Source organism: Sprattus sprattus (genome assembly GCF_963457725.1).
Source record: "Sprattus sprattus genome assembly, chromosome: 4".
NCBI lineage: Eukaryota > Metazoa > Chordata > Actinopteri > Clupeiformes > Clupeidae > Sprattus > Sprattus sprattus.
The window spans coordinates 4,311,073-4,338,964 of record NC_137923.1 but is presented as its reverse complement, the minus strand read 5'-3'; the positions used below and the strand labels follow the sequence as shown (position 1 = coordinate 4,338,964).

Here is a 27,892-nt window from a genome sequence, read left to right as displayed (position 1 = left end):
CTGAAAATGGGCACAGACTGAGAGGCCCCTCTGGGGTATGATTACACGTACGACAGAAATGCTTCACAACCTTTGCAGGGGGAAAAAAAACAGAGCAAAAAAAAAAGAAAGGGGTCTGGATGGACACCTCGCTTCTAATGTGTCAATCTTCACAGCCCGCTCACCGTGAAGGAAGGTGATTGTCTCACCTTTTCTTTCACATTCCAGCAATTTCCATCAAGTAGCAGGGAAACACATCTTTCTCTTTCTGTACCACACAGCAATTAGCACCAGAGCCACGCCTCTACACAATGCATGCATTAGCTTCCTCTCAGCCTGCCACTCCACCTGTTACTTCCTTCCTATCTCTCTCTTTTTTTCTCTTTCTCTCGCTCACCCTTTCCTCTCTCCTCCTCTACCTGGCACTCTCCCCTTTCTCTCGCTCTTGGTGTAGCTGCCTACTGTTCTTGCTATCTCTGCCTGCATCTGATTTTCTGTTCCGAAAAGACAAACAGAGCCTTGCAGTCTGGAAACTAAAGGGCTAATGTACTAGCTTTGGCACGGGTCAGCGGTCTCGTGGTGAGTTCCTTCAGAGCTAGTTGCATGTCAGTCAGTCTGCCAGGTCCTGTAGACCAGGTCCCACTCTTATTTGAACAACTCTGTTTGCTCAGCAAGGGCTAGAACTATATAAGGGTGCAGGGCAAGTGAGTCAGGCCGATAGGGAAGGAGGAATATTATATGAGGCAGGCGGAAGACAGGGATGGTGAGGGTCATATGAGTGTAGTCTGGATGCGATTTGAAAAATGATGGGTACATCTCTGGAAGTCCAATCTCCTTACCAAAAGGGAGGGATTCAACAGAGACCTGACTGGATAGGTCTGCACAGTGCGTGTAGTTCTTCTCCTCCCCCTGGTGTGGTATCTACCCAGGGTAGGCTCCTCTTTAGCAAGACGTCTACGTCTTTGACACACTCCTCCATGTTGCTATTTTGCTGGCAAACACTCCCCCAACAAAACAGATGTCAAACCAGTTTCCAGCTGTCCCCGCGTGAGCCCAGCAAATGTGTTGTTTTGTTCTGAGCTGTACACGTTTAAAACGAGAGAGAGAGAGAGAGAGAGAGAGAGAGAGAGAGAGAGAGAGAGAGAGAGAGAGAGAGAGAGAGAGAGAGAGAGAGAGAGAGAGAGCGAGAGACAGAGAGAGAGAGAGAGAGAGAGAGAGAGAGAGAGAGAGACAGAGAGAGAGAGAGAGAGAGAGAGAGAGAAAGAGAGAGAGAGAGAGGGGAAAGAGAAGAAAAGAAAAGAGAGAGGGGAAAAAAAAACAACTCAAAACAGCGTCAGGTCCTAAGATGGAGGTCTTCCTCCCAGGACGTGACAGGCTGTTGGCTGGAGGACGCTCAGGAAGGCTTTGGCAGGCCAACAAAGACAGCCCTTCAGCTGCAGGGTGTAGGTTTTCAGGCCCCAGCATCCCCTTTGGCAGCGGCACAGAGAGCGCTGTCGTGCACAGGCTCCTGGCCCGTGAGACGCTGGAAATAAGGCCCTGCTCTTTTATTTACTCAGGCTGCCGGGGCCCGGGCATTTCTCGTCTGGGTGAAGGAGGGGAAAAACATGTTGAGAGAAAAAAAAAAAAAGAAAGAAGCCCAGCACTCTTTTCCTCTCAGGGTCCCCCGAGGCTATCTGTGCTCTCATCCGCCGGTGTTCACACACTCGTCCCTGTCTCTGTGAGGGTGTGTGTGTGTGTGTGTGTGTGTGTGTGTGTGTGTGTGTGTGCGCACATGTCCCTCAGTATGTGAACTGTGGTATCCTGTTTTCTCTTGTGGTACAGAAAGTTTAGAAAGTCATTTTGCTTAATATTATAAAAAAAATGTATGCTTCTTAATTTTGTCGTATTGGGGAATAACGTGTTTGATTAACCACTGGCAGTAACATGTGGCAAAACAAATGAAAAAATAAACTTAACAAAAGCCAAAAATACAGATCACAATAGTCTTAATGTAGCGTTAATGTAGTGGGTCGTGTCAATCACTTCTGTTATGAGAGCTCTTCAGTCTGAGCTGCCAGTCAGTGAGTGTTCTTTTGGACTACTTACTTCCAGAATCAGAGCAGGAGAAAACTACTTTGGAGGAAACTGTATTCCTAAATCACCCATCAGTCATGAAATATAAAACACTGTAAATCGCTGTCTGCTCTCGTCCAGGCCTCCCTGCCCTGGTGAGCCTGTCAGGCTGGCACGGTGCCCGGGGGGTGGGAGGTTTCCGGGAGGCCGGTGGTGAGGAGGTAGCCGTCAATGTGCCTCTTTCAGCAGTTTGAAGAAACAGGGGGATGCCCCCTGACCCCATCTGTTTCCTGAAGATAGGCCACAGCGGGTTAAGTACTCGTTGAGGGCATGTTGTCCTGACAGAAAGCAGATATCTAAAGCAAAAAAACAATCCAAGAGACTTGGGCCTGTCCAATGAAGGATAGAGCAAGGGCTACATCCAGACAGCCAGTTTTATGCCTTCCTTCAGCCGTCTCATAAATCTCTTCAGTTTCCCCTTGTTTTTCCTGTTCTCGGGTTTGCCTTTTGACTTGCTGTTTTCCAAAGGGTAGGAATTGCAGCGTTTTTATTTAAGTGCGGAAGTTCACAGCACTTAGAATTCAGCTGAGGAAGTAGTGGCCTGTAACCTTTTGAACCAGGGGAAAGCCGTGTGCTGGGTCTATTATGATGTTTTGTCGTTTTTTTTCTCTTTTGTCCCACTGCTCAATGTACACTTGATTCCTTGAGATAGATACTGTGTGGTGAAAGATACTGTGGGGGTGAGTGAGTGTGTGTGTGTGTTTGTGTTTGTGTGTGTGTGTGTGTGTGTGTGTGTTTGTGTGTGTGTGTGTGTGTGTGTGTGTTTGTGTGTGTGTGTGTGTGTGTGTGTGTGTGTGCGCGTGTGTGCGTGTGCGTGCGCGCGCGCGCGCGTGTGTGTGTGTGCGTGTGCGTGTGCGTGTGTGTGTGTGTGTGTGTGTGCGTGTGTGCGCGTGCGCGCGTGTGTGTGTGTGTGTGTGTGTGTGTGTGAATGTAGGCTACCTGTAAAGAAAAGGGGGAGTCACTGACAGTTGCCCAGTTACCTCAGGTCACGCGCTGCACCTGTCCGTCCTTGGTTGAGCCTGGTAGGGCGTTCTCTCCTCTCCAGCATCCCCGCCTCTCTCCATCCCCCCAACCCTGCCCCGCTCGCTGGCCCCTGGCACAGGCTCCGAGAAGGGAGTGCCAGATAGCCAGTGCCCCCGCTGGAGGGATGCCTCTGTGCCGTCAGGACTCGCTGACAGACTCTGCCAACATTGATGAACTGCCTGTGAATGTGTATGGTTGTGCAGTATGCAGGAAACTGCTATTTTGTTTTGCTTGTATTATTTTTTGCTTGAGTATCATATAATAATAATAATAATAATTACAACAATAATAACTATACAAATTATTTGTATTATTATTATTACTATGACTACATATGATGTTACTTTACTTTTACTATTATAATTTACATTACATTTCTATTGTACCTTTCTTATATTGTACCTTTTTCTTATACATATTCATGAAAAGATTTAAGCTATTGTAGTCCTTTAATCGCTTTTCTTTCAAATATATTCTTACACCTGTCACTACCATTTCTACCATGTGAGTTAAATGTATCTGGAAACAGTTGTACCAATCTCCGTTTTTGCCTTATTTTTAAAATAATTATATATTTTTTAATTCAATGTATGGTCATTGTGTGGTCTGTTTTTTGTAGAAACAATTCAAGTGATTGTTAAAGAATAATAGAAGTGTTCTAATTTACCTCACGCGGGGCATCCATCTTAGAGCAGCCCATAGCGTAGAGCTGGGTGAAAATGTCAGATTACTTTTTGAGTCGCAGCGGGTTTAGTCATTACATGACCACCTACAAGGTTAATTGTGGTAAAAGCATTTTAATTTTCTTGTTCTTCTTTTCCCCCTTTAATTATGCTCTAAATGACTTATTCAAATTGAACTTGTTTGAAATGACTCCTGAAGTGAGGCATTATATAAAGAAGTGGCCAAGTTTGAAGTTCCGTGGCAAAAAAAAAAACACTCACATGTAGCCGTCAACAGTTTACTTTACATAATCTCGAGATGTCTGTCATACTTTGGCTCTTCCTTCCTCGCCACACAAACACGTACACACTCAGATTGCTTACATCCTTTTCCTTTTTTTCAAACAGAACAATCCATGAAAGGAACACAACACACAATAGCTCCCACACACATATACGTCTATTTGACCGTATATGCACCGTAACTCTGTATGCTCACTGTCTTCTCCCTTTCCTCTCATTGCAGACGGAGCTGACCTTGAGGATGATCCTTCCTGCTCTTGGCCCGCGTCTTCTCCCTCCAGCAAAGACCAGACGTCCCCCGGCCACTGCGATGACTATGACTTCGGTGAGGAGGAAGGCGGCCCTGGTCTGCCCTATCCGTGCCAGTTCTGCGACAAGTCCTTTAGCCGCTTAAGCTTCCTGAAGCGCCACGAACAGAGCCACGGCGACAAGCTCCCGTTCAGCTGCACCTTCTGCAGCCGGCTCTTCAAGCACAAGCGCAGCCGCGACCGCCACGTCAAGCTGCACACCGGCGACAAGAAGTACCACTGCGGCGAGTGTGACTCGGCCTTCTCGCGCAGCGACCACCTCAAGATCCACATGAAGACGCACGCCTCCAACAAGCCGCACAAGTGCCCCGTGTGCCGGCGCGGCTTCCTGAACTCCAGCTCGCTCCACGGACACATGCAGGTGCACGAGCGAGGCAAGGAGGGCGCAGTGGCGTCGGGCCGGCCCGACTCGCGCAAGTGCAGCCGCTGCGAGGAGGGCTTCGACGTGCCCGAGGAGCTCCAGAGGCACATTGCTGAGTGCCACCCAGAGTGCTCCCCTTCGGAGGACGGCACGGTGGGCCCCGGCCTGCAGTGCATCTACTGTCACGAGCCCTTCGGCGACGAGGGAACGCTGCTGAGCCACATCGACCAGGCGCACGGCCGCGATCGCAAGAGCCACACGTGTGCCGTGTGCTCCGAGCAATTCCCCACTGTGGAGGAGCTCTACACCCACATGGATGTCCACCAACTGCCAGAGTCCAGTAACCACAGCAACAGCCCCTCCCTGCTCACGGTAGGCTACACCTCCGTCTCCAGCACCACGCCAGACTCCAACCTCTCTGTGGACAGTTCCACCATGGTGGACACAGCTCCCCCAGTCCCTAAGACCCGCAGCAGGAGGAAGAGGACTGCCCAGCACAGCTCCGACATGCCCAGCAGGTCAGCCAAACAGTCCAAAATTGCTTACAGCTGCATATACTGCAACAAGCAAGTGTTCTCCAGTCTGGCAGTGTTACAGATCCACTTGAAGACTATGCACCTGGATAAACCGGAGCAAGCCCACACCTGCCAGTTCTGCTTGGAAGTGCTGCCCACTCTGTTCAATCTGAATGAGCATCTGAAGCAGGTTCATAATGCTGAGGACCCCTCTGCTCTGCTGGCCACGCTCTCCGAAGCCCTGCTTCAGTGCAACTTTTGCACCGAGGTTCTCGGCGACATCAATGCCCTCCAGGAGCACATCCGCTGTTCACACGGCTTCCCCAGCCCCGTGGCCAAGGAGAGCAACGCGTTTTTCTGCCCCCAGTGCTTCATGGGGTTCCTGACTGAGGGTACACTCGAGGAGCACGTGCGCCAGACCCACTGCGACTCGGGCAGCCTGCGCTTCGACTCGCCGATGGTAGTCAGCTCCAAGGATCCCATCGTGGAGGTCTACTCCTGCTCGTACTGCACCAACTCGCCCATCTTCAATAGCGTGTTGAAGCTGAACAAGCATATCAAGGAGAACCACAAGAACATCCCCCTGGCGCTGAACTACATGAACAACGGAAAGCGGTCCCTTAGGGCCCTGAGCCCCTCCTCTCCCATATCTGTCGAGACGGCTCTACTCAAGCACGCCACCTCCTCGCGTTCAGCAAGCGAGTTCATCTGCAACCAGTGTGGTGCCAAGTACACCAGCCTCGATCTTTTTCAGACTCATCTCAAGACTCACCTGGACAGTGTGGTGCCCCAGCTCACCTGCCCACAGTGCAACAAAGACTTCCCCAACCAGGAGTCTCTGCTAAAGCACGTGACCGTTCACTTTACTATCACCTCCACGTACTACATCTGTGAAAGCTGCGACAAGCAGTTCACCTCGGTGGACGACCTGCAGAAGCACCTGCTGGAGATGCACACGTTTGTGTTCTTCCGTTGCACGCTCTGCCAGGAGGTGTTCGACTCCAAGGTCTCCACTCAGCTCCACCTGGCGGTCAAGCACAGCAACGAGAAGAAGGTGTACCGTTGCACCTCCTGCAACTGGGACTTCCGGCACGAGACGGACCTGCAGCTGCACGTCAAGCACAGCCACTTGGAGAACCAGGGCCGGGCGCACCGCTGCATCTTCTGCGGTGAGTCCTTCAGCACCGAGGTGGAGCTGCAGTGCCACATCACCACGCACAGCAAGAAGTTCAACTGCCGCTTCTGCAGCAAGGCCTTCCACGCCATCATCCTGCTGGAGCGCCACCTGCGGGAGAAGCACTGCGTGTTCGAGGGAAAAGCTCAGAACTGTGGCACCAACGGCTCCACCTCTGGCGGGGGCGAATCGGTTTCCAAGGACGACCCCGAGCTGCAGAGCCTCATAAGCAACAGTCACGGCACCGTAGGAGGAGGAGTACCTGCGGAGTCGCATAACAGCCCCATCGGCAGCGAGGAGGACGTGGACACATCGGATGTGATGTTCAGCTGTGACATCTGTGGGGCGTCCTACACCATGGAGTCTCTCCTGACCAACCACCAGCTCCGTGACCACAACATCCGGCCCGGGGAAAGCGCCATGCACAAGAGGAAGGCCGATATGATCAAGGGCACCCACAAGTGCAATGTCTGCTCCCGGACCTTCTTCTCCGAGGCTGGCCTCCGGGAGCACATGCAGACCCACCTGGGGCCGGTGAAGCACTACATGTGTCCCATCTGTGGCGAGCGCTTCCCCTCACTGCTCACCCTCACCGAACACAAGGTCACCCACAGCAAGAGCCTGGACACGGGGAGCTGCCGCATCTGCAAGATGCCCCTGCAGTGCGAGGATGACTTCCTGGAGCACTGTCAGATGCACCCGGACCTCCGCAACTCGCTGACGGGCTTCCGCTGCGTCGTCTGCATGCAGACGGTCACCTCCACCCTGGAGCTGAAGATCCACGGCACATTCCACATGCAGAAGACCGGAACCATGTCCACCAACCATCCGGTTGGCCGCACGACGATCATGCCCCACCTGCAGGCCCAGCACCAGCACCAGCACCAGCAGGCCCAAAAGTTCTTCAAGTGCGCCTCCTGCCTCAAGGAGTTCCGCTCCAAGCAAGACCTGGTGAAGCTGGACATCAACGGGTTGCCGTATGGGCTTTGTGCGGCCTGTGTTAGTGCAGCCGGCAGCAAGAGTTCCAGCCCCACTATGAACGGAGCCAAGCAGCAGCAGCAGCATCAGCAGGGTGTCTCCGCGTCCTCAGGGCCTGTCGGCTCCTGGGTTCAGAGAGGAGACAGCCTCAGCCCCAGCGACGCAAAGGGCAAAGCCGCCTCCTCTTCGGCCTCGTCGACGTCCTCCTCCTCGTCCACAGCTGCAAAGACCCGGTGCACTAGCTGTACCGTGAAGTTCGAGTCGGAGGCCGAGCTGCAGACGCACATGCAGACGGTGCACCGGGACCAGGCGGGGGACGGCAGCGGCGGGCAGCTCCGAACCCCGCAGGTGTCCCCCATGCCCAGGGTGAGCCCGGCACAGACCGACGAGGTGAGAAGCACATTTAACACCATCTCATTACGGAGTTCAGAGAATGTCACTTACGAAGTTATTGTGCATTTGGGGGCACAGGCTAAAATGAAATGCAAATGTTATGCTAATTCATGACGTGAGACAAAGGAGTACACGCCAGATGCTGTGATAATTTTTTTTAAATCTCTTCGCATTATTTGGGTTCATTCTATTTCAGTTCTGAAGAATTGTTTCAAATTCCCTGTATGATTGTTTGTCTCTGCACTTAGAAGAAGACCTACCAGTGCATCAAGTGCCAGATGGTTTTCTACAGTGAATGGGACATTCAAGTCCATGTTGCCAATCACATGCTTGGTAAGTCCATCATTTTATCCTTACTGTTGAACATTAGCATGGTAACGTAAAGTCAAGTGCAACTCAAATACTTCATAAACTCCTACTTCACTGTTTTCTGTATGAATTGGTAGGCCATTATAGCTGGCGACCATTATGACAAGGGCTCAGATTAATGTCGTCTGAGAACACGTGTTGTGGCTTTAGTTCATTTATTTTATCAGTGACATCAGGCTTTTTTTTTGGCAGCACCATGTTGTGCTATGCTGCCTGCTCCCACTTTCATTCCATGTCCTAATTGTGAAAGGCAATTTAAAATGTAGTTTCACACACTGAACATATTTGTCAAGTTAATGTTTCGGTATCAAATATATATGTCTAAGCCAACACACTTGATAATGCCAATGTTTTATTGTCATTTTTTTTGTAGTCAAACAACACATACAAATTAAAAGACCCACCTTATTTAATGAATGAATTGATTGATTGATTGATTTATTATTGGTTTATTTAATTTATTATTTTGGATATATCCACCTGGTGTATGTGTCTTGGTCTGGCCCTGTTATAGAAGCGTTTATTTGCTCTGTGGCAGTAGTCAGTGTTGTGGGGGACTGGATGACGGTTATACCCACCGAACTCTCTTTCCACTGCGATGGAGGAGAATGATAAAGCAGGCATTTAGCACCATAGGCTCGCTGAGGTTTGCCTGACACCCTTCCCGGACAGGAGGACAATGGGGAAGAAAAACATTGTCCCAGATGGGAGAGGCTTTTCTGGCAACGTTGCATTTTCATCACATTTTATGCCCGAGTCAGCAGGCCAGCCTGTCCATTTGAGCAGGAGAGGGACATTCAGAATGGTTAAGGCCAATCACGCTAGATTGCTGTACAACCCCAACTTGACCCATGGTTGTGCTTAGTCTATTGTTCTCAGAGGACTGGGCTACTATAAATGGGCAGTTGTTGGACAGATTATATATAACACACCCAGCTGCAATGTGCCTTTACTGTGATATGATTGTCATCCCCATTCATATAAGGGTCATACATGTCATTAGGAACGATAGGGAGGTCATTACCATCTCAAGGAGAGGTCATCTTTGTCACGTGTGCCGACTAATTGTATGTGAACAAAGCACACGTATGTTTTTTACAAATTTTTGCTGAATCTTTTCCACTATATCAGAAACGTCACATGACAAGAACGAGCAGCCCTACATTTTTAAATAGCAGTTCTCCTCAGTTCTAATAATGACGTTTTTTTTTTGGGGGGGGGGGGGGGGATTATGTCATTGCATGTGTGACCTTTTCATGAATTCTGAATGAAGGAGCTGCAGAGCAGAAGGCAGCAAGTAGACGTTCAGAATAGAGCGCATGTGAACATGAACCATGAACACCTCATGGAAGTTGTTCAGTGACAAGATACCCTGTGCTAAAGCCAGCGTGGCCTTTGGGTCATGACATCTGCTCATGAAGACCATGCTCAGGCCTCTGCTGTGAGCAAGATGACATTGTCATCTGTCAGTATTGAACATTTTCTCTCACGCCGCACAGCTTTGTGTTTGCCAAACTTATGATCAGCGTTGCACAGCCTGATCCACGCTCCTCCAGACACATCTTTGCTCACTTTCTCTCTGTCTCTCTCTCTCTCTAGCTCTATCTCTATTTCTCTCTCTCTATCTTTCTATCTCTCTATCTCTCTCATTCACACACACACACTCACATCATTGGTATTCAGGTGGAATAATTGGAAGAAAACTCAAATTCAAACAGACATCCCTCCTTTGCCAGCGGTACGTGGGTGTCTGAATTCCAGTCTCACCAGCCTTTAGTCATTCATTTATTCTGCTTGTTTGGTGGGTCTTTCATTACTCTGCATTATCTGCTTTCTTCAGTGGGAGCGAGGCTCATTGATCTGGAACCGAACTGCCTCTCTGTTTGGGACGCTCGCCTAGGCGGTGTCGGCAAATTTAAACACGGCAGGCAATTCTTTCAGGAGCGCACTCGTGCTGCATAAACAGGCTCAGGCGGATTTTTGTTTCGACCCCCCTCCTCATCCCACCAACCCCTTTTGGATAGGTGTGAGTGTAATTCGAGAGGAGTTTGTGTGCGATTTCCCTAACCTGAGTCTAATGTCTTGCTGCGAGTGTGTGTGTGTGTGAGTGTGTGTGTGTTTGTGTGTGTGTGTGTGTTTGTTCATGTGCGTGTTTGTGTGTGTCAATTTTAAAGTGCGTGAAAGAACTGAGGTGCCTGTGTGGCTGGTGATGTGGAGTGTATCATTGGTGTCGAGTGAGTTTGATTGTCTCGCTAGTGTGAGAGTCGAGAGTTTGTGTCAGTGTATGTGTGAAAGCATGTGCAGCGGTGGCTACCGAGAGCTTGTCATTATGGATTCGGTGGGAGCTTTTACAAAAATAGAGTTACAATAGGGCTTTATTTGATAGGAAAGAGAGCGAGAGAGAGAGAGAAACAAAAAGCGGGGGAAGGACATATCCCCGTACATGTAGGTCTGTCAGGTTTGTAGGAAAGAAGCCTGTCATTAATTGGTTGAGGAGCTGGAGTGGAAACGATCCCTGTGATACTAAAGAGAATATTTGCATATAAAATTGATGAGAGTCAACGCTGATCGGCGTGGGTCTACTAACGGGAGTGAGGAGCAGCCTTCCTCCGCAGTCCCTCAACGACAATGGGGGTTAAAACTGGACCGGACCGTAATTACCACACACCAGGCTTGAGCCAAAAAACGAGAGAAAAAAACATAAAGTCCTCATTTGGAAAAAGCTCTAAATACCTTCTCCCCTGAAAAAGGGACACTCTCTCCTTTTAATGGCCATCTGCACAGGAGAGGCGAAACGGGAGGCCGGGGTCATCGGCACTCAGCTGTCACCGTTATTAGCGTAGGTAATGGGGCAGGCGCTCGACTCTTTAGGGGTACGGACACCGCCAGCGTCCCTCCGCTTTTTCTGCGGTGTCAGTTTGCTCGCAACGACTATATATATAGCAAGATGCCGTGACATAACGATCCCGTGGCTCACAAAGAGTGCGGTCGCCATTGGAAAAAAAAATAGAAAATGAAGTTAATCTTTGCAGTCAGGAAGAAAGCGTCGTCATCTCTCCGTCTCACACTGGCACTGCCATCCCACGCTCCCTGCTTTTCTCCTCTGCACCCAGAGAGCCACTCTGCCCGTCATTTGTGTGTCGGCCAGAAACATTTTGATGCATGGGCATTATTATGCTCAGATGCCGACAGAGCCCCCCAATCGCCGGCGGAAAAGCACAGCTTTGCCGCGGAGCGTCTAAACATTTAACATGATAATCAGGTACATTGCTGGAGAGGGTGCAATGTGGGGCGGACAGACAGGATGGGAGGGAGGGAGGGAGGGTTGCTGGTGGGCTCAGCGAGGTCCAAGCTTGCCAGGAGCCCCCCCACATGCCCCTGAGATGGGGGCCGTAGCCTGCTAGGACCCAGATGGATCCCTCCACATTTGCTGTACAGCTGGTCGCTCTGTTTGGGGACCTGATGTGATACTCCAATCAAGGCTGAAAAAAAAAAAATGGATATCGCCACCAACCAAGGAGCAATTTTGTAGTGAGCCAGAAGACAGCTGGCCACTCTTTAGTTTGGAGTTTTCTGGCGTTGGCGATAGCACAGTACTGAGGGTGTCCGTTTCTTTGCTACAGGAGAAGGGATTTACGCAGCCTTCAGCTGTTCTGGGCTCCGTCAAATCTGTCATCCCCCCCCTCTCTGCTTGTTTGTTTAAGATGTTGATTTAGGCTCTGCCGGTTCTCCACACACATTTGAAGATTTGGTCGTTCATCAATCAATTTGTGCCGAACCAAATATTTGAGGTTTGGTTAATTAAACCTTCCACTCTGATTGCCATGGGTTAACTTGACTGATTTTTAAAATATTCAATATTAAGGTGATGAGAATAAAAGCTTGATACATGAGGGTCTTGTTGTTGTGGATACAGCGTTTGTTCAAGTTGTTGGAAGACAAATTTGAAGGTCTTTCCTTGACAGATACGCATGTTAGCTTTTGCCAGCAGGGCATCATTTCAGAATGCTCCTCTTTGACAACAGTGTGAACTATGACCCTCCCAGCTCCATGGGAGCCTGTTTTTCACCCGGATAAACCTGCTGGGCGAAAAGCCCTCGCTCAGATTTGAAGAACCCTGATGTGTAGCCCTGTATGCTGTACTTAAACAAGACAAAACTGTCCAGAGCCAACAAAAGATAATAATAATAGTAAAAAAAAAAAAAAAAAACCTTATTATAACTCATTATAACTCTCGTATGTTTCTTGTGGCCAAAGTGTCAGGGCTGTGAAGGACGGCCGTTAAAACTACCCAAAACCCCGAAAAGCCAAAATTCCAGAAAGCTGATTTGAGGGTCACCTCTAGCAGCAGTTTTTTTGGTCCGGTGACAGAGGCAAGCGACCAAGCCAAGGCAGCGAGGAGGCTTCCATGGCGCTGGTGGGCCACTCGGCCCAGCCGGAGCGGGATGGCGGGGAGGGGGAGGCTGGCAGGAGGCAGGGGCGGGGGGTGGCTAGGGGGCGGAGAGGGGCACACATTTGCTGTACAGCTGGCCGCTCTGTGTGAGGCGGCACCGTGGGCTGTTACCAAGCTGGAGAGGAGCAGGGAGCGAGCGAGCGAAGCCTCTAACCCTCCGCCATTCAATCCCACTACCTCCCTCCCTCTCTCTCTCTCTCTCTCTCTCTTTATCTCTGTCTCTCTCTCTTTATCTCTGTCTCTCTCTGCAGACAAAAACACCCTTTCGCCATTCTCAATCTGCTAGCCATTCTCACTTTTAGAGGAAGTCTAAACGAGTGTTTACATTGAGGAGAGGGGGGGGGGGGGATGAAGTCGATTTAGATCTGTTGCCATCAGAGGGCTGTAAATCGTGCTTGACACGTCGTCAGAGCTCCTGGGAAGATCAGGGAGGATGACATGTTGACTGCTCGGTCTCCGCAGTTCCCCCGCTGCAGGGATGGCAGCCTATTCCATCCGGGGCTCTGTGTAGCTCAGGGTATTGGAGAAACGTAGGTGGGTGTGTCAAAGGATGTCTTCCGTGGTGCTGCAATAACACAGAGGAATCACAATACGTTTTCTGATATTTAATTTCAGCCTTGGAATGGCATTAGTACTGTACAAGAAAAATGCTCCCTAAATTACTTTTCTCATATAATATCCTCTCTTTCTATATCTATCGCTCTCTCTCTCTCTTATAAATGTAGCAAGTTTCCCATAAATTATAGCTTCACTTTACAACAGAAATGCGTTTCAGTTGTGCTCACTGACTGCTCTTATGCCTGTACAGTCCATTAACCATCACAGTATTCCGTCAACAGCCCACCTGCCATCTGATGCAGAAGCAATCCAGTGACATGTATAACCTGACACACTATGTCCAGGGAAGGGATGAATAAAGAAAAAGACAGAGTGAGACAGAGAGAGAGGTGGGGAGAAACCAATCTGAGCGTACGCTACACTGGGCGCAATTTCCGCCTGCTTTTATTAATTGGTGATTAATAACACCTCTCTGTTCGTTAGCGCAGTCACCTCCCGCGCAGCCGAGTGTGCCGCTGTTAATGAGCAATTACGCGCACCTTCCCGCTCGTTGCATTATAGCTCTCAGAGACTAATGCGGCGGCCATGAGGGGAATGATAAAACAGCAGTGGCGCCCGTCTCACAAACCCCCCCATCCAGCCCCGCGTCCTCCATCACCACCACCACCACCACCGTGAATGCCGTCACTTGCTCAGGATGCTCACAGTCTCAGAGACTGTCCACAAACAGGACAACCGTGACAATTTACTAGAACTGATTTATTTTTTTATTCAAACAATTGCTTTTTTTTTTGTCTTTCATTAAGTGGTTCTGTTAATTGTGTGTTGTCCTGTGTTGTGGAGTACTGGACTACTCTAATCTCTGTAAGTAATGGGAAAGACTGCTGTCATGATCATTTTCTCGCCATGGTTCTGGAACTCTGGAACTCTCCCGTGTGGGTTTTAAGAGGGCGGGAGAGATATCCATTAGGTTATTCACATACAGAATTGATGTGATCCCCCTTTGTTCCCACTTCATTGTAAGTGTAAGTAGCTTTATTGCTTACCGTTATACTGTACATAGTATACCTCTGTATGTGTGCCAGTGTGTGTACGGTATTATGAAAATCTCTCTGCATTATTAATGCATCAGCCATTTTTGACTCCATTGTTCGCAGAGAGCACTGTACTTTTTGTTGCAGTGCATTGGGTGGCATGAGACTTCTGCTCTCTTTCCCCTTCTCTCTCTCTCCCTTCCTGTCCCTTTCCTGTGCTAGAGGCCCCGGCCATATTTTATTGATACGCAGGAAAAAGGGGGACGTGTGCATTACCACCCTTAATGCCAACCCTTGTTCTAAAGTACCCCCCATAAATAGTGGATGATCAGAATTAGCCTCTGTGCTGGTGCTGAGCCTCCAGGGGTGCTGAGGTGTCACGGAGGCCAGGGAAGCATGCGCTCTCTCCTGAGCTCACTGCTTCACTGCCTCACTGCCTTTTACCCTCGGCAGGGGTTACTAAGCAGGCGAGCAGAGAAGAGGGGGGGGTCCAGATACAGGGGGTGGGGGTGGGGGTGGGGGGATGATGAAGGGGGATGGGGCAGTGCAAACAGACAGTCCTGACTTCCGAAAAGGTCAAAGCTGCAACCCACACCTCTCCAAAGCTCAGCCCAGCCTCGGGAGGGTCGCCCGTCGCTGGCTCCCTCACCCACAGCGAAGGGTTGTGGCCAGAGGAGGATTAGAGAAGGGGAGACAGGCTAATGTTTCACTTAGCACTAGCACTGCAGGACATGACACCAGCGATGACAGCTCGCGTCAGTCGCGAAAGCGAATACAGTCTTACATAGTCTTCACTTGACGAACCAATTTACACATGTACATGTCTGAATCCAAAGGCTCTCGAGTGCATCGGCTTTCTAGAGTTTCCAGACTATCAAGGCTGACTTGGTGTGAAAATTGGTGAGATTGACCAAAACAGGTGTATTGTTTGGCGTGAGATGTATCGAAGTTGTATGCTAGCATGACATAGCAGATGAAAACATGTGTCTTACGCAAAAGCGCAAGAGCTGGCCACCCTGCTTTCTCAGACAAAGGGCCATTACTTGTAAAGAGGACCTATTAGAATACTTTAGCGTTCTCATAGTCTTTTAATAGGTCTTCATTCATAAACATTATACAGTTTTGAGTTAACAGAGTCTTATCAGCGGGTCAAAATGAACCTAGTCTCATGAAGCAAAATTACTCTATGGCAACATAAGACTAGGTTCATGTTGGTCAGCTGCCTGAGTCTGTTAATACTTTTAAATTAATAGTTCACTTAATAAAAATAAAAAAAATTATATTAATAGTATCTTACACAAAATAATCACCCTTACTCCATCACCACCAGTGTTCCCCACCTCCTCCAGAGCTAAATCTCTCTCCACAATTAATGTTTTTCACCCAAACTGAGATCAATAAACTTGGATTTTTTTTAACTAACATTAATTGTGTTTTTTTCTACAAAACCTTCATCAGTTTACTGATTTTTATGTTACCCTACTGTCAGTGACATTGTAAAGCGACACTGCCCATCTTTAACATCAGCTTGCCAGTCAGGACGATTTTTCATTAAACACTTTTGACACGAGAAAATTATTAAGCTCATTGTCTACAAAATCTGTATGTTTTATTAATACAATTAGACAATCGTTTTCATCATAATTGATATGTGTTCACCTCTGGCACCTTGGCTAGCTAATGTTAGCTATTAGCTAAGTAGCTGCATGGGAGCAAAAGTCAAATACAATAGCTTAGCTTAGCATAGCAGACTAGCTGACTGCAGGGATGGCAGCTAGTGATAAGAGGGTTTTATCGCATATTGTTGTGTGCCGATATTAGCACAACAACTGTAAGCTTAGCATGCTTTTAAACTCGGGCAGGATACCCAATAGCATGTCAGCTAGCCTGCTATGCTTAGCTTATCTAAAATACTAAAGTGAAAGTGTTAGGAGCAGGAGCGTTGCCAAAACAGGTGGTATGAAGATAATAAAGATACATCTTAAGCCAGTTCAAATCACAATTGAGCATCATACTAAATAGCACCTTCTGGAAGGCTCACATGTGATGGTAACCATTATAAAATGTGATTTTCAGCATTTTCTGTTAACATATATAAATGTAGACATGCACCTGTACATGTGTGTGTGTGTGTGTGTGTGTGTGTGTGTGTGTGAGTGTGTTTATTCACATTTGCACACACATGCTCACTCAAGAGTGCAGTGGGCAGTCCTTGTAGATCTCCCCCTCCCACAGCACTGAGGCCTTAATAATAATGTGAGCAGCACTGGACTTCATCACCCTCCCGTCGGCGCGGCGCGCTGCCAGGCCCGCGTGGCTGGCCGCGGCAAGGTCAACAGCGCAGGCAGAGCCAGTCGCTGGGCTCCTGGAGGCCAGTGCGCGGGAGCGGGCCGCGCCATCTGTCTGCTCAGGCCTGCCATGCCCGCGGAGAACATGCCGGAGAAACTCACTCACACGCTCGACACTGAGCTCATTGAGGCTACGGCACCAGTGCAGGCGCTGACGCTCGTTCCATAACGCAGCACCCGTCCAGTAGAGCCCGACGTATAATAATACAATAAACCACGAGGCATCGCTAACGGCGGGATGTGTTGCTGTGGATGAGGTGTTTTTGCATCTGATGCAAATGATGCAAATGATGCAATTCAACACAATCCACCAGCCTAAAACAACTGTATGACAGAGACACTGCTTTGCTTCAGTCAATAAGATGGAACCAACTCTTGCTCACATGTACTGGGTGGGTCTAGTATAAATAAACACAGAGGAAGAGGTTCCACCGGTCGTGACTGAAAGTGCTGACCTCTAGGGGATTTGAAAAGCAGAGAGGAGGAGGAGGAAGGGGAGAAAAAACCAGAGGCATGTATCTGGCTGTCCTGTTGCGCTTGTCTTATTTCTCCACCCGAGCGGCTCGCGGGCTGTGGCTGTTTGCTGGCTTCACGCGGCGCTGTCCCCCTCCTCCACCCCCCCGCCCCCCCCCCCCCCCGCCCCAGCTTCTCTTGTTTTTCACCTTGCCGGGCCCCCCGGGGTAGGCCGGTGCAACGGGCTGCTGATTAGCCGCCCTCTCAGTGAAGACCTTTACCATGCCCTCTGGCCGCCGCGCCGGAACCCTGTGGAATGTTCCAAAGCTCTCTAATAGGTTTCAGGTGCTGCGGGCCAGTGGCCAGCCCCTACAAAGACCCACAGCCCCCCCCCCCCCCCCCCCCCCCCCCCCCCCCCCCTCCTCCTCCACCACCACACTCACACCCCCACCCTGCACCCCCTGACACCACAACCCCTCCCCGTTCCACTTCTCATTGCATCCACTTCAAGTGGCACCTTTTTTTTTTTTCTTGGTGCTGTTGTTTTTGTCTCATCTTCAGAGTCCTGTGAGCAGATGTGTAGTAAAGCAGTCGTTCAAGAGGTCAAATGAGTGGGCCTTAAAAAGAGGGAGAGCAGGCGGAAGGCTCTTGATCAATAATGTCACAGTTCATGTTCTTAATCCGGTTGAAGACAGATGATTGATGTCACTCACTTTATATGAAACTAATTGACATGAATCTTCTTTCCCTCGCTTTGTACGAATTTTGTGAAACTGGCAGCACTTGGAAAAAGAGAAGAGAAGAGAAGAGAAGAGAAGAGACACTGAAACACTTTACACTCAGATTTCATGCATAATAAGGAACATCATTTATACAAAGGTGGTCCTTAGTTTTCAGTTTTAGTCCCATGATATATGACTCCGGTAGACACACATAAACAAAGGACTGTTGTATCATGTGTCTGGGTATACAATAGCGATCTATAACAGTGAACTCCTCCCCACTGCCTAAACATTCTCTGCTGGCTAGCGTATGTATGTGATGAGCGTGTGTGTGTGTGTGTGTGTGTGTGTGTGTGTGTGTGCAGCATGTGTGTATGTGTTTTCTTGACCTCTCAGATGCGGCAGACTGCCAGCTCTGTCCCCTTTCCTGAGCCTCAGGCCCTGCTCGGCACATGCTATACACACACGGGGTACAGAGAGGAAACTCACCCAGACACACACACACACACACACACACACACACACTCGCACGCAGAGTGCTACGCTTCCTGCAGCCACAAAAGCCGCAATGCTGAATGCTGATCGGAGACGTGCTAATGAAATCTCTGCACGTGTGTGGAGTGGAAACGTCTCAGTTCTGTCTTTGCTAAGTTTTCGAATGCAGACGATGCGTTTGCATCATGGTTCTTAATTGCACCGCAATTGCAGTGGAAGGCAAGGCGAGCAGCCCGTGCATGGTGTGTGTGCCAGGTTGCATCATGGTAGGGAGTGCCGGGGCTGTAAAATCAGCTCATTGCCGATGACGGAGGGGGTTGTTGTGTCTGTTTGTTCCGTTGCAGTTTTAATGTGGCTTTGGGTTGAAGATGACAGGGGTGCCGTTGATCTCGCTTCCCCAAGTCAAGATGTGTGTTTGCGTGCACACTGGGGCACGACAGCGGCTGGCGCGTGTGTGTTTTGCGCTTGTGCACAAAGGATGTTTTTTTTATACTGTCTGTTTTGTTTTTGGTGAAAACATGTCTGCATTAATCAACAGTTAAAATACAGTTTTATAGTAAGAGAACATCAAAGAAGTTCTACTCTACATAACACTTTATTGTATCATGTCATTTCTTGTCTTCAATTATTGAGGAAATCATGCAGACACATTCTCCAACTTGCATGCATGACTCACACACACACACACACACACGCACCCACACACACACACACACGTGCACACACACTTGCATGCACGCTCGCTCACTCACACAAAAAAGAACTGTGTTTCCAAGTACAGTTTTCCAGTTCCTCCTCCTTCCTTTTCTCATTCCACCCAGAGCATCAGAGTTCGTTTTGAACATCGAGGCGACGTGGCCCTTTTGTCTTTCCATTTGTCCCCCCCTGCACCAGGAGACGTAAACCTTAAGCCACTCTTCCACTGATTAATCTTTAACGTTTATAATTACTAATTAACTTAGTAAGAGACTTTTAATGTAGTCCTCTTTCAATGGGGAGCCGAGAGGACAACAGATCATTAGCTTCAATAATGAACGTGGAGGAGACAGATAATGGCTTGTGATATGCCAACACTGACAGTTATATTAAATGAGGCGGCGGTTCACGTGAAACACCGCGGAGCATGTACCCGGCGGAGAGGGGGTGACGGGGGGGGGGGGGGGGGGTTGGTGGGGGGGGGGGGGGGGGGGGGGGTTGGGGGGTTGGAGTGGGGACGGGGAGAGGGACCAGAGACGAGAGGTCTGAGAGACACTGCAGGCAGAAATGGAGCACTAGAGTGAGGAACTAGAAGGGCTTTCTCTCTGAGTGTTATGGCCGCTGCTTCTCCAAACTTTCTCAGTTGGTTCAGACACGCACTGGAACAAAGCCGCTAAGCTGCTGAGCTCATTGTTCTGTCAAGTAGTGTGGGGGGGGGGGGGGGGGGGGGGGGAATCACACGTTTCATTTAGAAAACATCTTTGTCTGATCATACTTACCACTGTCATTAACATTTTGCAAGAGCGCGCTGTGTCTTGTGTTTTCATTGACGATAAATGTAGCTGATTGTTCTTCCTCTTAACCAACGTGAACACAATTTGTAGTCATATGGCATTTGACATGTTAATACAAAAAACACGTTTTAATTACTGCTTATTTCTCTCAAAGTGCAACCAAATAAAAAACCTCTAAAATGAAAAATATTCTGTGTAGGTTGATGTAATTACCTTTAGCCCCCATTGTCTTTGAGCCTTTTGTGGCCTGGCTATTAGAACAAAAGCCATAATGTCTGTTTTGCCTTAATGACAGTGCTACTACGACAACCCCCCCCCCCCCCCCCCCCTCCCCCAACATTGGCCCACTTCAGGGGAAGGTGCTTATGGCATAATGATTATTACCATTAAGAAATATTAATGTGTTTAGCGCTTCTAACCCAGTCGCTCATTATAGCCTGAAATGTGAGGCATCTGAGGGGTGGGGACCAGAGCCAAAATGGCCCCTCAACACCCAAGACTCACCATCCACCTGCGCACCCACCTCAAACCAGCAGAGGTTACACTCGTCCCTCCTTACACTGATCCAATCAGCGCCTCTTTTATTTCTTCTGCATGAGCTCTTTCTCAGTCTTAATGTCTCTCTATCTCTCTCTCTCTATCTATCTATCTCTCTCTCTGTCTCTCTCTCTCTGTTACGCTTCTTTACTAAGCGTGAGTGTTTGTGTGTTTGTGTCTGTCTCGTTTCTGTGTCAGTGTGCTTGTGTAAATCCTTGAGATTATTAAAATCAACCCAGTTATTTATTTTTTTTATTTATTAAACATTTCTCTCTTATACAATATTGGCATACATTAATTATAGCTGTGTTATTCCGATGTGAATGGGAATGTCTGTTTTCCCAGTAGGGATGTGTTCCACATAATTATACAGTGAATGCTCATGTTACCATTATCCCAGATGCTGCCACCGACTAACAGCACCGCTGAGTTTGGGAGAAGCAGGGCTCGAGTCAAAGCTCAACAATATTCAGTCTTTTAATCACACCAGCATGAGCCAGTTAACACCATCGAATTCACAGCCTTTCAATTAGAAACCAAAGATAGAAGGTAGATGGTGTTGCATAATACAAAGGTATAGATTATTTTTTACTTAATATAACTTTGTAGCCTTTCCTTTTCCTTGAATGTTCTTTTCATCCTTCTGCCTGGTTGTGATTTTAGATGAGATATTTATTCATAAGGAGCATGGGGAATGAACTATCCCCCTTTGATCAAGGTTAATGATAGTTTTGGTCAATGTCACCACATCATTTTCCTTATGATATAGAGTATTTCGGCCATGTTGTCCTGAAAAAAAGTCTCCTTAAGTAATTTTTAGAAAGAGACATTAGATGAAAAGGATTGATACAAACAAGCATATCTCCGGAGATTTGCAATTTCCACAAATCTCGGTGTTGAATTACATGAAAGTTTCCGGCCCAGCTGAACGTAACAAAGCTAAGACTACTACTGTCACCAGTCCAGACGAGAGGAGTGTGTGTGTGTGTGTGTGTGTGTGTGTGTGTGTGTGTGTGTGTGTGTGTGTGTGTGTGTGTGTGTGTGTGTGTGTGTGTCCTTCTCCACGCCGTATTGTGCAGTAGGCAGCCTGGCGCTGCTCCCCGCATTTCAGGTTTTGAATCGCTGCTTCATTAAGACTTGGAAGGGTTTCCCGTGGTTACATTTAATCAAACGAATCTGTATGGCAGCCGCGCCCAATCAATCACAATCCTTAGCCAATATGCTTCACTCTGTAACCACCACGCTGGCTTGGAGAAGAGTCAATTCAAGGGTCTTCCTCCTGTTTTCCTGTTTTCTCTTCTATCTCTTCCTCTCTGTGTTGGTATGTAGGAAGTCATGCTTAAGCAGTCTATTGAATCTGTGTTACTTTTGAAGGGGGAAATATGTCTGGGCATCAATTCCATTGTTTATTTATTTTTTCCGCTGTATTTTGTCTTTCACTTAGATCTTACATATGTTTATATATATTTTTATTTTTATTTTATATTTGCTGGCATCAGGTGTAGTGGGCTGCTGTTTTCAAATGCTTACCATCCCCTCTTCTTGAGTTCTGTTATTGAGAGCTGTGCGTCATTTGCATGACTTGTAGGCTAATGACTGCTTTACACTGGCATGCATATAAACCAACAAGCTCGCTGGCATCCTCATTTTTCTTGTCAGTCAGACAGACAAACACCCACTCAAAAACATACATGCCCATACAAAACAAACCCATTAACATTAACAGCCATAGCATAACCAGACTAGTTCTGTCAGTCATTAAGACACTCTTTAGACACACACACACCCACGCGCACACACACACACACACACACACACACACACACACACACACACACACACACACACACACACACACACACACACACACACACACACACACACACACACACACACAATCATGTATAGCCTCACACACGCATACATTTCCTAGCACACTCATATTATCACACTGTACATATAAAAGTGTGCCCACACACATTCAGCATACTCATACAAATACACACACACACACCCACACACACATATAAATACACATGCACACACACACACTCACACACACACACCCACACACACATATAAATACACATGCACACACACACACACACACACACACACACACACACACACACACACACACACACACACACACACACACACACACACACACACATACACACACACGCCCGCTGAGTTATATAGACACAGGAGCTGTGACGGGGGATGAGGCCGTGTGTCTGTGCCTCTCCTCCCTGCAGTCCCGGCGTGCCCCTCCTGGCTGGGCTGCCAGTTGTTTGCCAGCGTCTCCTGGTGGAATTCACTCAAATTAAAGCGGCGGAATGAGGCCCAAGTCCCAGTCTGCCGCGTCCCCTGCCTTCATCAGCATTCTGCCGATGAGAGTAATTAAAGCCGAAATTAATTCTGCTGTAAGCAGAGGAGCCACTGAATAACTGATATTAGAGGCTAGATGATGAATGCTTGGCATCAAGGGAGGTCTCCCGGGAAGCAGAGGGGGGAGAAATCACAGATCTCTCTCTCTCCTCCTCCTCCTCCTCCTCCTCCTCCTCCTCCTCCTCTTCCTCTCTCTCTATATCTCTCTCTCTCTCTATTTCCCATCCTTTCTCTCTGTCTTTCTCTCTTTGTGTGGCACTCTTTGCTTTTCTCTGTCTCAATCACAGTTGTGTGTCGTTTGGAAATGTAAGCCATGAAGGCTGATGTGCAATGAGGCACATTTAGAGACGGAGAGATAAACAGACAGGGAGAGAGATAGAGAGAGAGAGAGATAGAGAGAGAGAGAGATGGCTGGTAAACTAATTCAGCTTTTCCGTCAGGTGCCAGGCTTAATGGGAGCCTGTAAGATGGATTCATCTTGCCGGTCTGTCGGCTCAGTTCAGATGTTGACAAGAGGATGTGATCTCAATCTCTGTTGTGTAGCTGCTGTCTAACCCTGCTGTCTTCAACAGTCATGGAACGGCACAGTTTCAGGGGGAAACTAAAACATTCTGTATTAATGTACCAAATTGAATTCAGCGCTTATTTTGATACATGTGAGTGACTGAGCCAGATCAAGGTCAGAGCCTACACAGTCTCTTGTTTTGAGCATCATAGAATTTCACAGCGTTATATATACCGTCACATTTTTTGACCAGCCTTGTGTGTTCTTGAAAGTCATATTATCATCATTTTTCCCCCCCTCTCTCTGTGTCTCTGTCAGTGCTTTGTGTGGGAGACGACGGCCTCTTATCAGTGGCTGCGATATTCTTGCCTGCGTGATTCAATGATCCTCCCCGTCCCCTGGCACTTTATTTTTGGAACGGCGTGTCTTTAGCGGAGCAGTCACAAGACTGAAAGACAAACAGCCCAACTCATTTAATGGAAAGGAGTGGACCTTGAGCTGGGGGAGTCAGATACATTATTGCATTATTATTGGCTCTTTGCGCCAGCTCGCTGGTGGTGTGATGTTCCAGTCACACACCAGTGTGTGTGTGTGTGTGTGTGTGTGTGTGTGTGTGTGTGTGTGTGTGTGTGTGTGTGTGTGTGTGTGTGTGTGTGTGTGTGTGTGTGTGTCGCGAGTGGTGTAGACGATTGGGTAAACATGCACTCCAATTATAAGGACCTTTGTTTTTTTTCCCTTCTACAGCCCTTCTTTGTGACAACCTCTGTTTTTTTTTGCATGTTATTTTGTATTTATTACACTAATGAGTCTCGTCCATTTTACCCCCCTGTGGTAGTAATTGTTCATATTTCCAAATTCATTATTCACTCCTTTATTGAGTATACTATCTGTTTAACATACGGCTAAATTCTCTTCAAATGGGCTTTAAGAGCCGAGCGATGCTTCGTGTGGGTGTGCTCTTAACGTTTGATTTTGAACCAGATCACTGAGAAGTATGATGAAATGCATATCCGTCAGCGTGAGTGGGGATTGCGAACTGTTGAGCGTGATTAAGAATGAAAGACTTGGCACAGTGACAGTAAAAACCCGGAGTGAAAGATTAGAACTCACAAGGGGGCCAAATGCTGAGGAGATGCGTATGTGGACCCATGGGACATTCTCTCTCTCTCTCTCTCTCTCTCTCTCTCTCTCTCTCTCTCTCTCTCTGTGTGTGTGTGTGTGTGTGTGTGTGTGTGTGTGTGTGTGTGTGTGTGTGTGTGTGTGTGTGTGTGTGTGTGTGTGTGTGTGTGTTCATCACATATCACTCAGCATGTATGTGTGTGTGTTTGTGTTCATCACGAATCACTCAGCTCGTGTGTTGCTTTCTGTGTGTGTGTGTGTGTGTGTGTGTGTGTGTGTGTGTGTGTGTGTGTGTGTGTGTGTGTGTGTGTGTGTGTGTGTGTGTGTGTGTGATTTCAAATGTGTGGAATGGAATGAAGTGGAGTGCTGACTCCCAGGCGTCCCTCTCTGTGGGGTACTCACATAGTGTTATTCTTTTATTTGTCAGTGGATTTCTCCGTCTTCTGCTCACTGACAGTCTGTGTCGCATTTGGGACAGCATACTCAAGCAAGGTCACTGAGTTAGCCATATATATAAATACAGAGGGCTTTCTTTCTCTCTGTCTCTCTCTCTCTCTCTCTCTCCCTCTCTCTCTCTCTCTCTCTCTCTCTTTCTCTGTCTCTCCCTCTCTCTCTCTCTCTCCCTCTCTCTCTCTCTCTCTCTCTCTCTCTCTCTCTCTCTCTCTCTCTCTCTCTCTCTCTCTCTCTCTCTGTCTTGTTTCTCTCCCCTCCCTTTTACTGTTGCTGAGAGCACTGAGGTGTATGATGTTGATAGGACAAAAATAAATAATGATAAAGGCATCCTCTGTGAATTATTTAGAGACACTGCCTCTGACTTCTATTTTGTCCTGGACTTTACCTACATGTGTGCACTTTGCTAAAAGCTCTGATAGATGAGGCGGCTAGAGAGGTAAATCTCGCCGCCATCCAGGTCATTTTGTCGTCAGTTTTGATCTATGGAGTTGCCTGGGTTGAATCATTTGAGACATAATTCTGATGTGTTTGACTCTGAAAAGACATTGCATTGTTATACAGCGCTGGCTGCATCTTCAGATATCAACCTTTCAATTCTGTGATTTTAGTTTTGTATTCATTATCTTCTTCGGATGCTGCACATAATGAATTGTTGTTCCGCCTGACCTTAAATGTGATGACACTGTTGCCCAATAACATTGTCTTACCCAGCAGTCCAAAACTCCCTCATGAAATTTCACTGCAATTCATGGGAGGGTCCAGAGAGAAATGGAGAGAGAGAGAGCGAGGAAGAGAGGTTGGGAGAGAAAATCGATCGTCCCTCTCCCTTGGCTGTCTGTGCCCTGGCTGAATTACCGAAACAAGATGCTGCACTTAGGAGTCTTTGGAGAGACTGAGGTAGACGAATGAGAGGGAGAAAGGAAGAGACACTTTAGGGGGACATGGGTGCCATTTAGACTAGGCTGCCCTATCACTAAAAGCAGTCAGTGATATGTAAGGCTCTCACAGGAAGCTGGCTTCTCTCTCCCTGTAGTCAAGGGGACTGTGGCGCTCAGGTTAGCCACAGATGGAAGCACTAATTCACTACAGTATGTCTGACTCTGAGCGAGAGGTACATTGTGTGCATTCGTATGTTTTTAGCCGGTAGACAGTTTGTATATCCATATGTTTGAGTGGGAGTATGCTGAATGCATTCCTGTGTGTAAGTGGTGATCTTTGTGCACATACATATGTTTGAGTGTGTTGTGTGCTCTGATTTCCCGGAGTAGTGGCACTACTTTTTAATGTGAGTGGTCCTATGTTGGGTGAGGTCACTGAGTTGAGTGGGAGTGGATTCATGTTTGAGTGGTTTGTGTTCTCGTGAGAGGCAGTATAAAGTTTATCCATAGGCTGTAGAATGACTACCGGTATGTAAATTCAAAAGCAAGAGCAGTAGTTTAATGTATATAAGCATGTGACTGTGTGGTAGTATGCTGTATGGAGTCATACTTTTTCTAATAGCTATACATTGTGTGCGTTCATACGTTTTAGTAGAATGGTGTTAATCCTTATGCTGGAAAGGTGAAGTACTGTATGTATTCTGTATGCTGGTTATATGCTGTATGTATTCTGTATGCTGGTGGTATGATGTATGTCTTTGAGTGGTAGCGTGTTGCGTTTAATCTGGTAGTGTATGATGGTTTTTGTTTGGGAGGGGTCCTGTGGTGGTCAGTGTAGTAGATGGTCCAATGGACGGCTGCCGCAGTGTCCACCGCCCTCCCTCTGCGGCTCAGCGTTTAATTGATGAACATTATTGATTGGCCAGAGAGTCATGTCATCCGGGCCTAATTTCACCACTGATTGAAAACCAAAAACAGCAGACAGTGCAAGTCTGCTCTCATTCCCACTCACTCACTCACTTGCTAAAGCATAGACTCACACACACACACACACACACACATGCACACACACACACACACACACAAACACACACACACACACACACACACACACACACACACACACACGCACACACGAACACACACACACACGCGCACACACACACACACACACACACACACACACACACACACACACCCCAGAAACATCTTATTGACCACCAGAAGCGAGTGCATGTTCCTGAGGTTGAAACTCGACTGAAGCCGACCTATTAATTGTCTCAGCAAACGTCCAAACACAGCCAGAAGTGCCTTTTGCTGCGTGACCCCAAAGAACAAGTGACGCTACGCCCGGATATTATTATCAGAATGGTGTCAAATGGATATTGTTTAACATCCCCACTCGCTTTTATTGTCCCTGCTATAAAGAGGGAAATGAATCCACCTCGTTTCATAGACAAAGCGCCACACTTTGGGGACTCAATCCCTGTAAGTGCCATTAAGTGGAAATTGCCGTTCACATATTCCAGTGCTTTGATTAATTACTGTCTCACATGTGCCACCGTAAAGGACCAATGAAATATGGGAAACAAATTGCATGGCGTTTTGTATGCTGTTATGTAAAGCCAGTTTAATTATTGACACATGTTTGGCCACCTGGCACACATCAGGGTGGCTGGACAAGAATAGCAATCATACAATAGATAATATCGAAAGCAGTAGTGTGGGAGAGAATTAAAAAAAAACCCAGGTCAGGTCTGATGGCGTTGGCAGACCTTCATCGTTTCAATTCAGTGTCAAGTGAAAAGGAATTGAGGTTATCACCGCTTACAAAAGAAGGGGAAAAAAGTCTCTCACTTACAGATGAGAATTTAGCAGTTGTCAGGCATTTGCTTTTTGACAGTAGCACTCTGATAAATATTTAGTCGAGGAGGTGTTTTTGAAGGCACCCCCTGTTCCCCAGGGAAGGCTGCGCCGATCATCTGAAGATTTGTGTGATATCTTAAGGTAGCGTTTGGGATCTGAGAGTGGGTTTAGTCAGCGCACAGCTCGTCTGACTGAGAGGAGATTGAGTGAGGAGCCGCTGAGCAAATCCCAGGTTTTTCTCTCAGCTTTGTCATCCCCAAAAAGCTCAACGCATATCAATTCAGGAGACAACCAGCAGATGAGAACGGTTTTTTTGTTCTCTCTCTTTTTCTCTCATCCCTTCTCCTCTATTTTTTTTCCAAAGACAAGACTCCTGGCCCATTCCAAATGGCAACCGTCTTTAGCCAGACAGC

General features: G+C 47.8%; 1 protein-coding gene across 1 annotated transcript in view; it reads left to right on the top strand.

Moving 5' to 3' along the window:
* The window catches only part of znf521 (zinc finger protein 521), a gene marked incomplete at its 5' end in the record, with an annotated part of 114,472 nt that overhangs the window by 52,307 nt on the left and 34,273 nt on the right, over positions 1 to 27,892 (top strand). The window contains 2 exons of the mRNA XM_080837626.1: positions 4,303 to 7,805; positions 8,057 to 8,141. Of these exons, the coding sequence (XP_080693752.1) occupies positions 4,303 to 7,805; positions 8,057 to 8,141 (3,588 nt within the window). The remainder of the gene's footprint in view (positions 1 to 4,302; positions 7,806 to 8,056; positions 8,142 to 27,892) is intronic.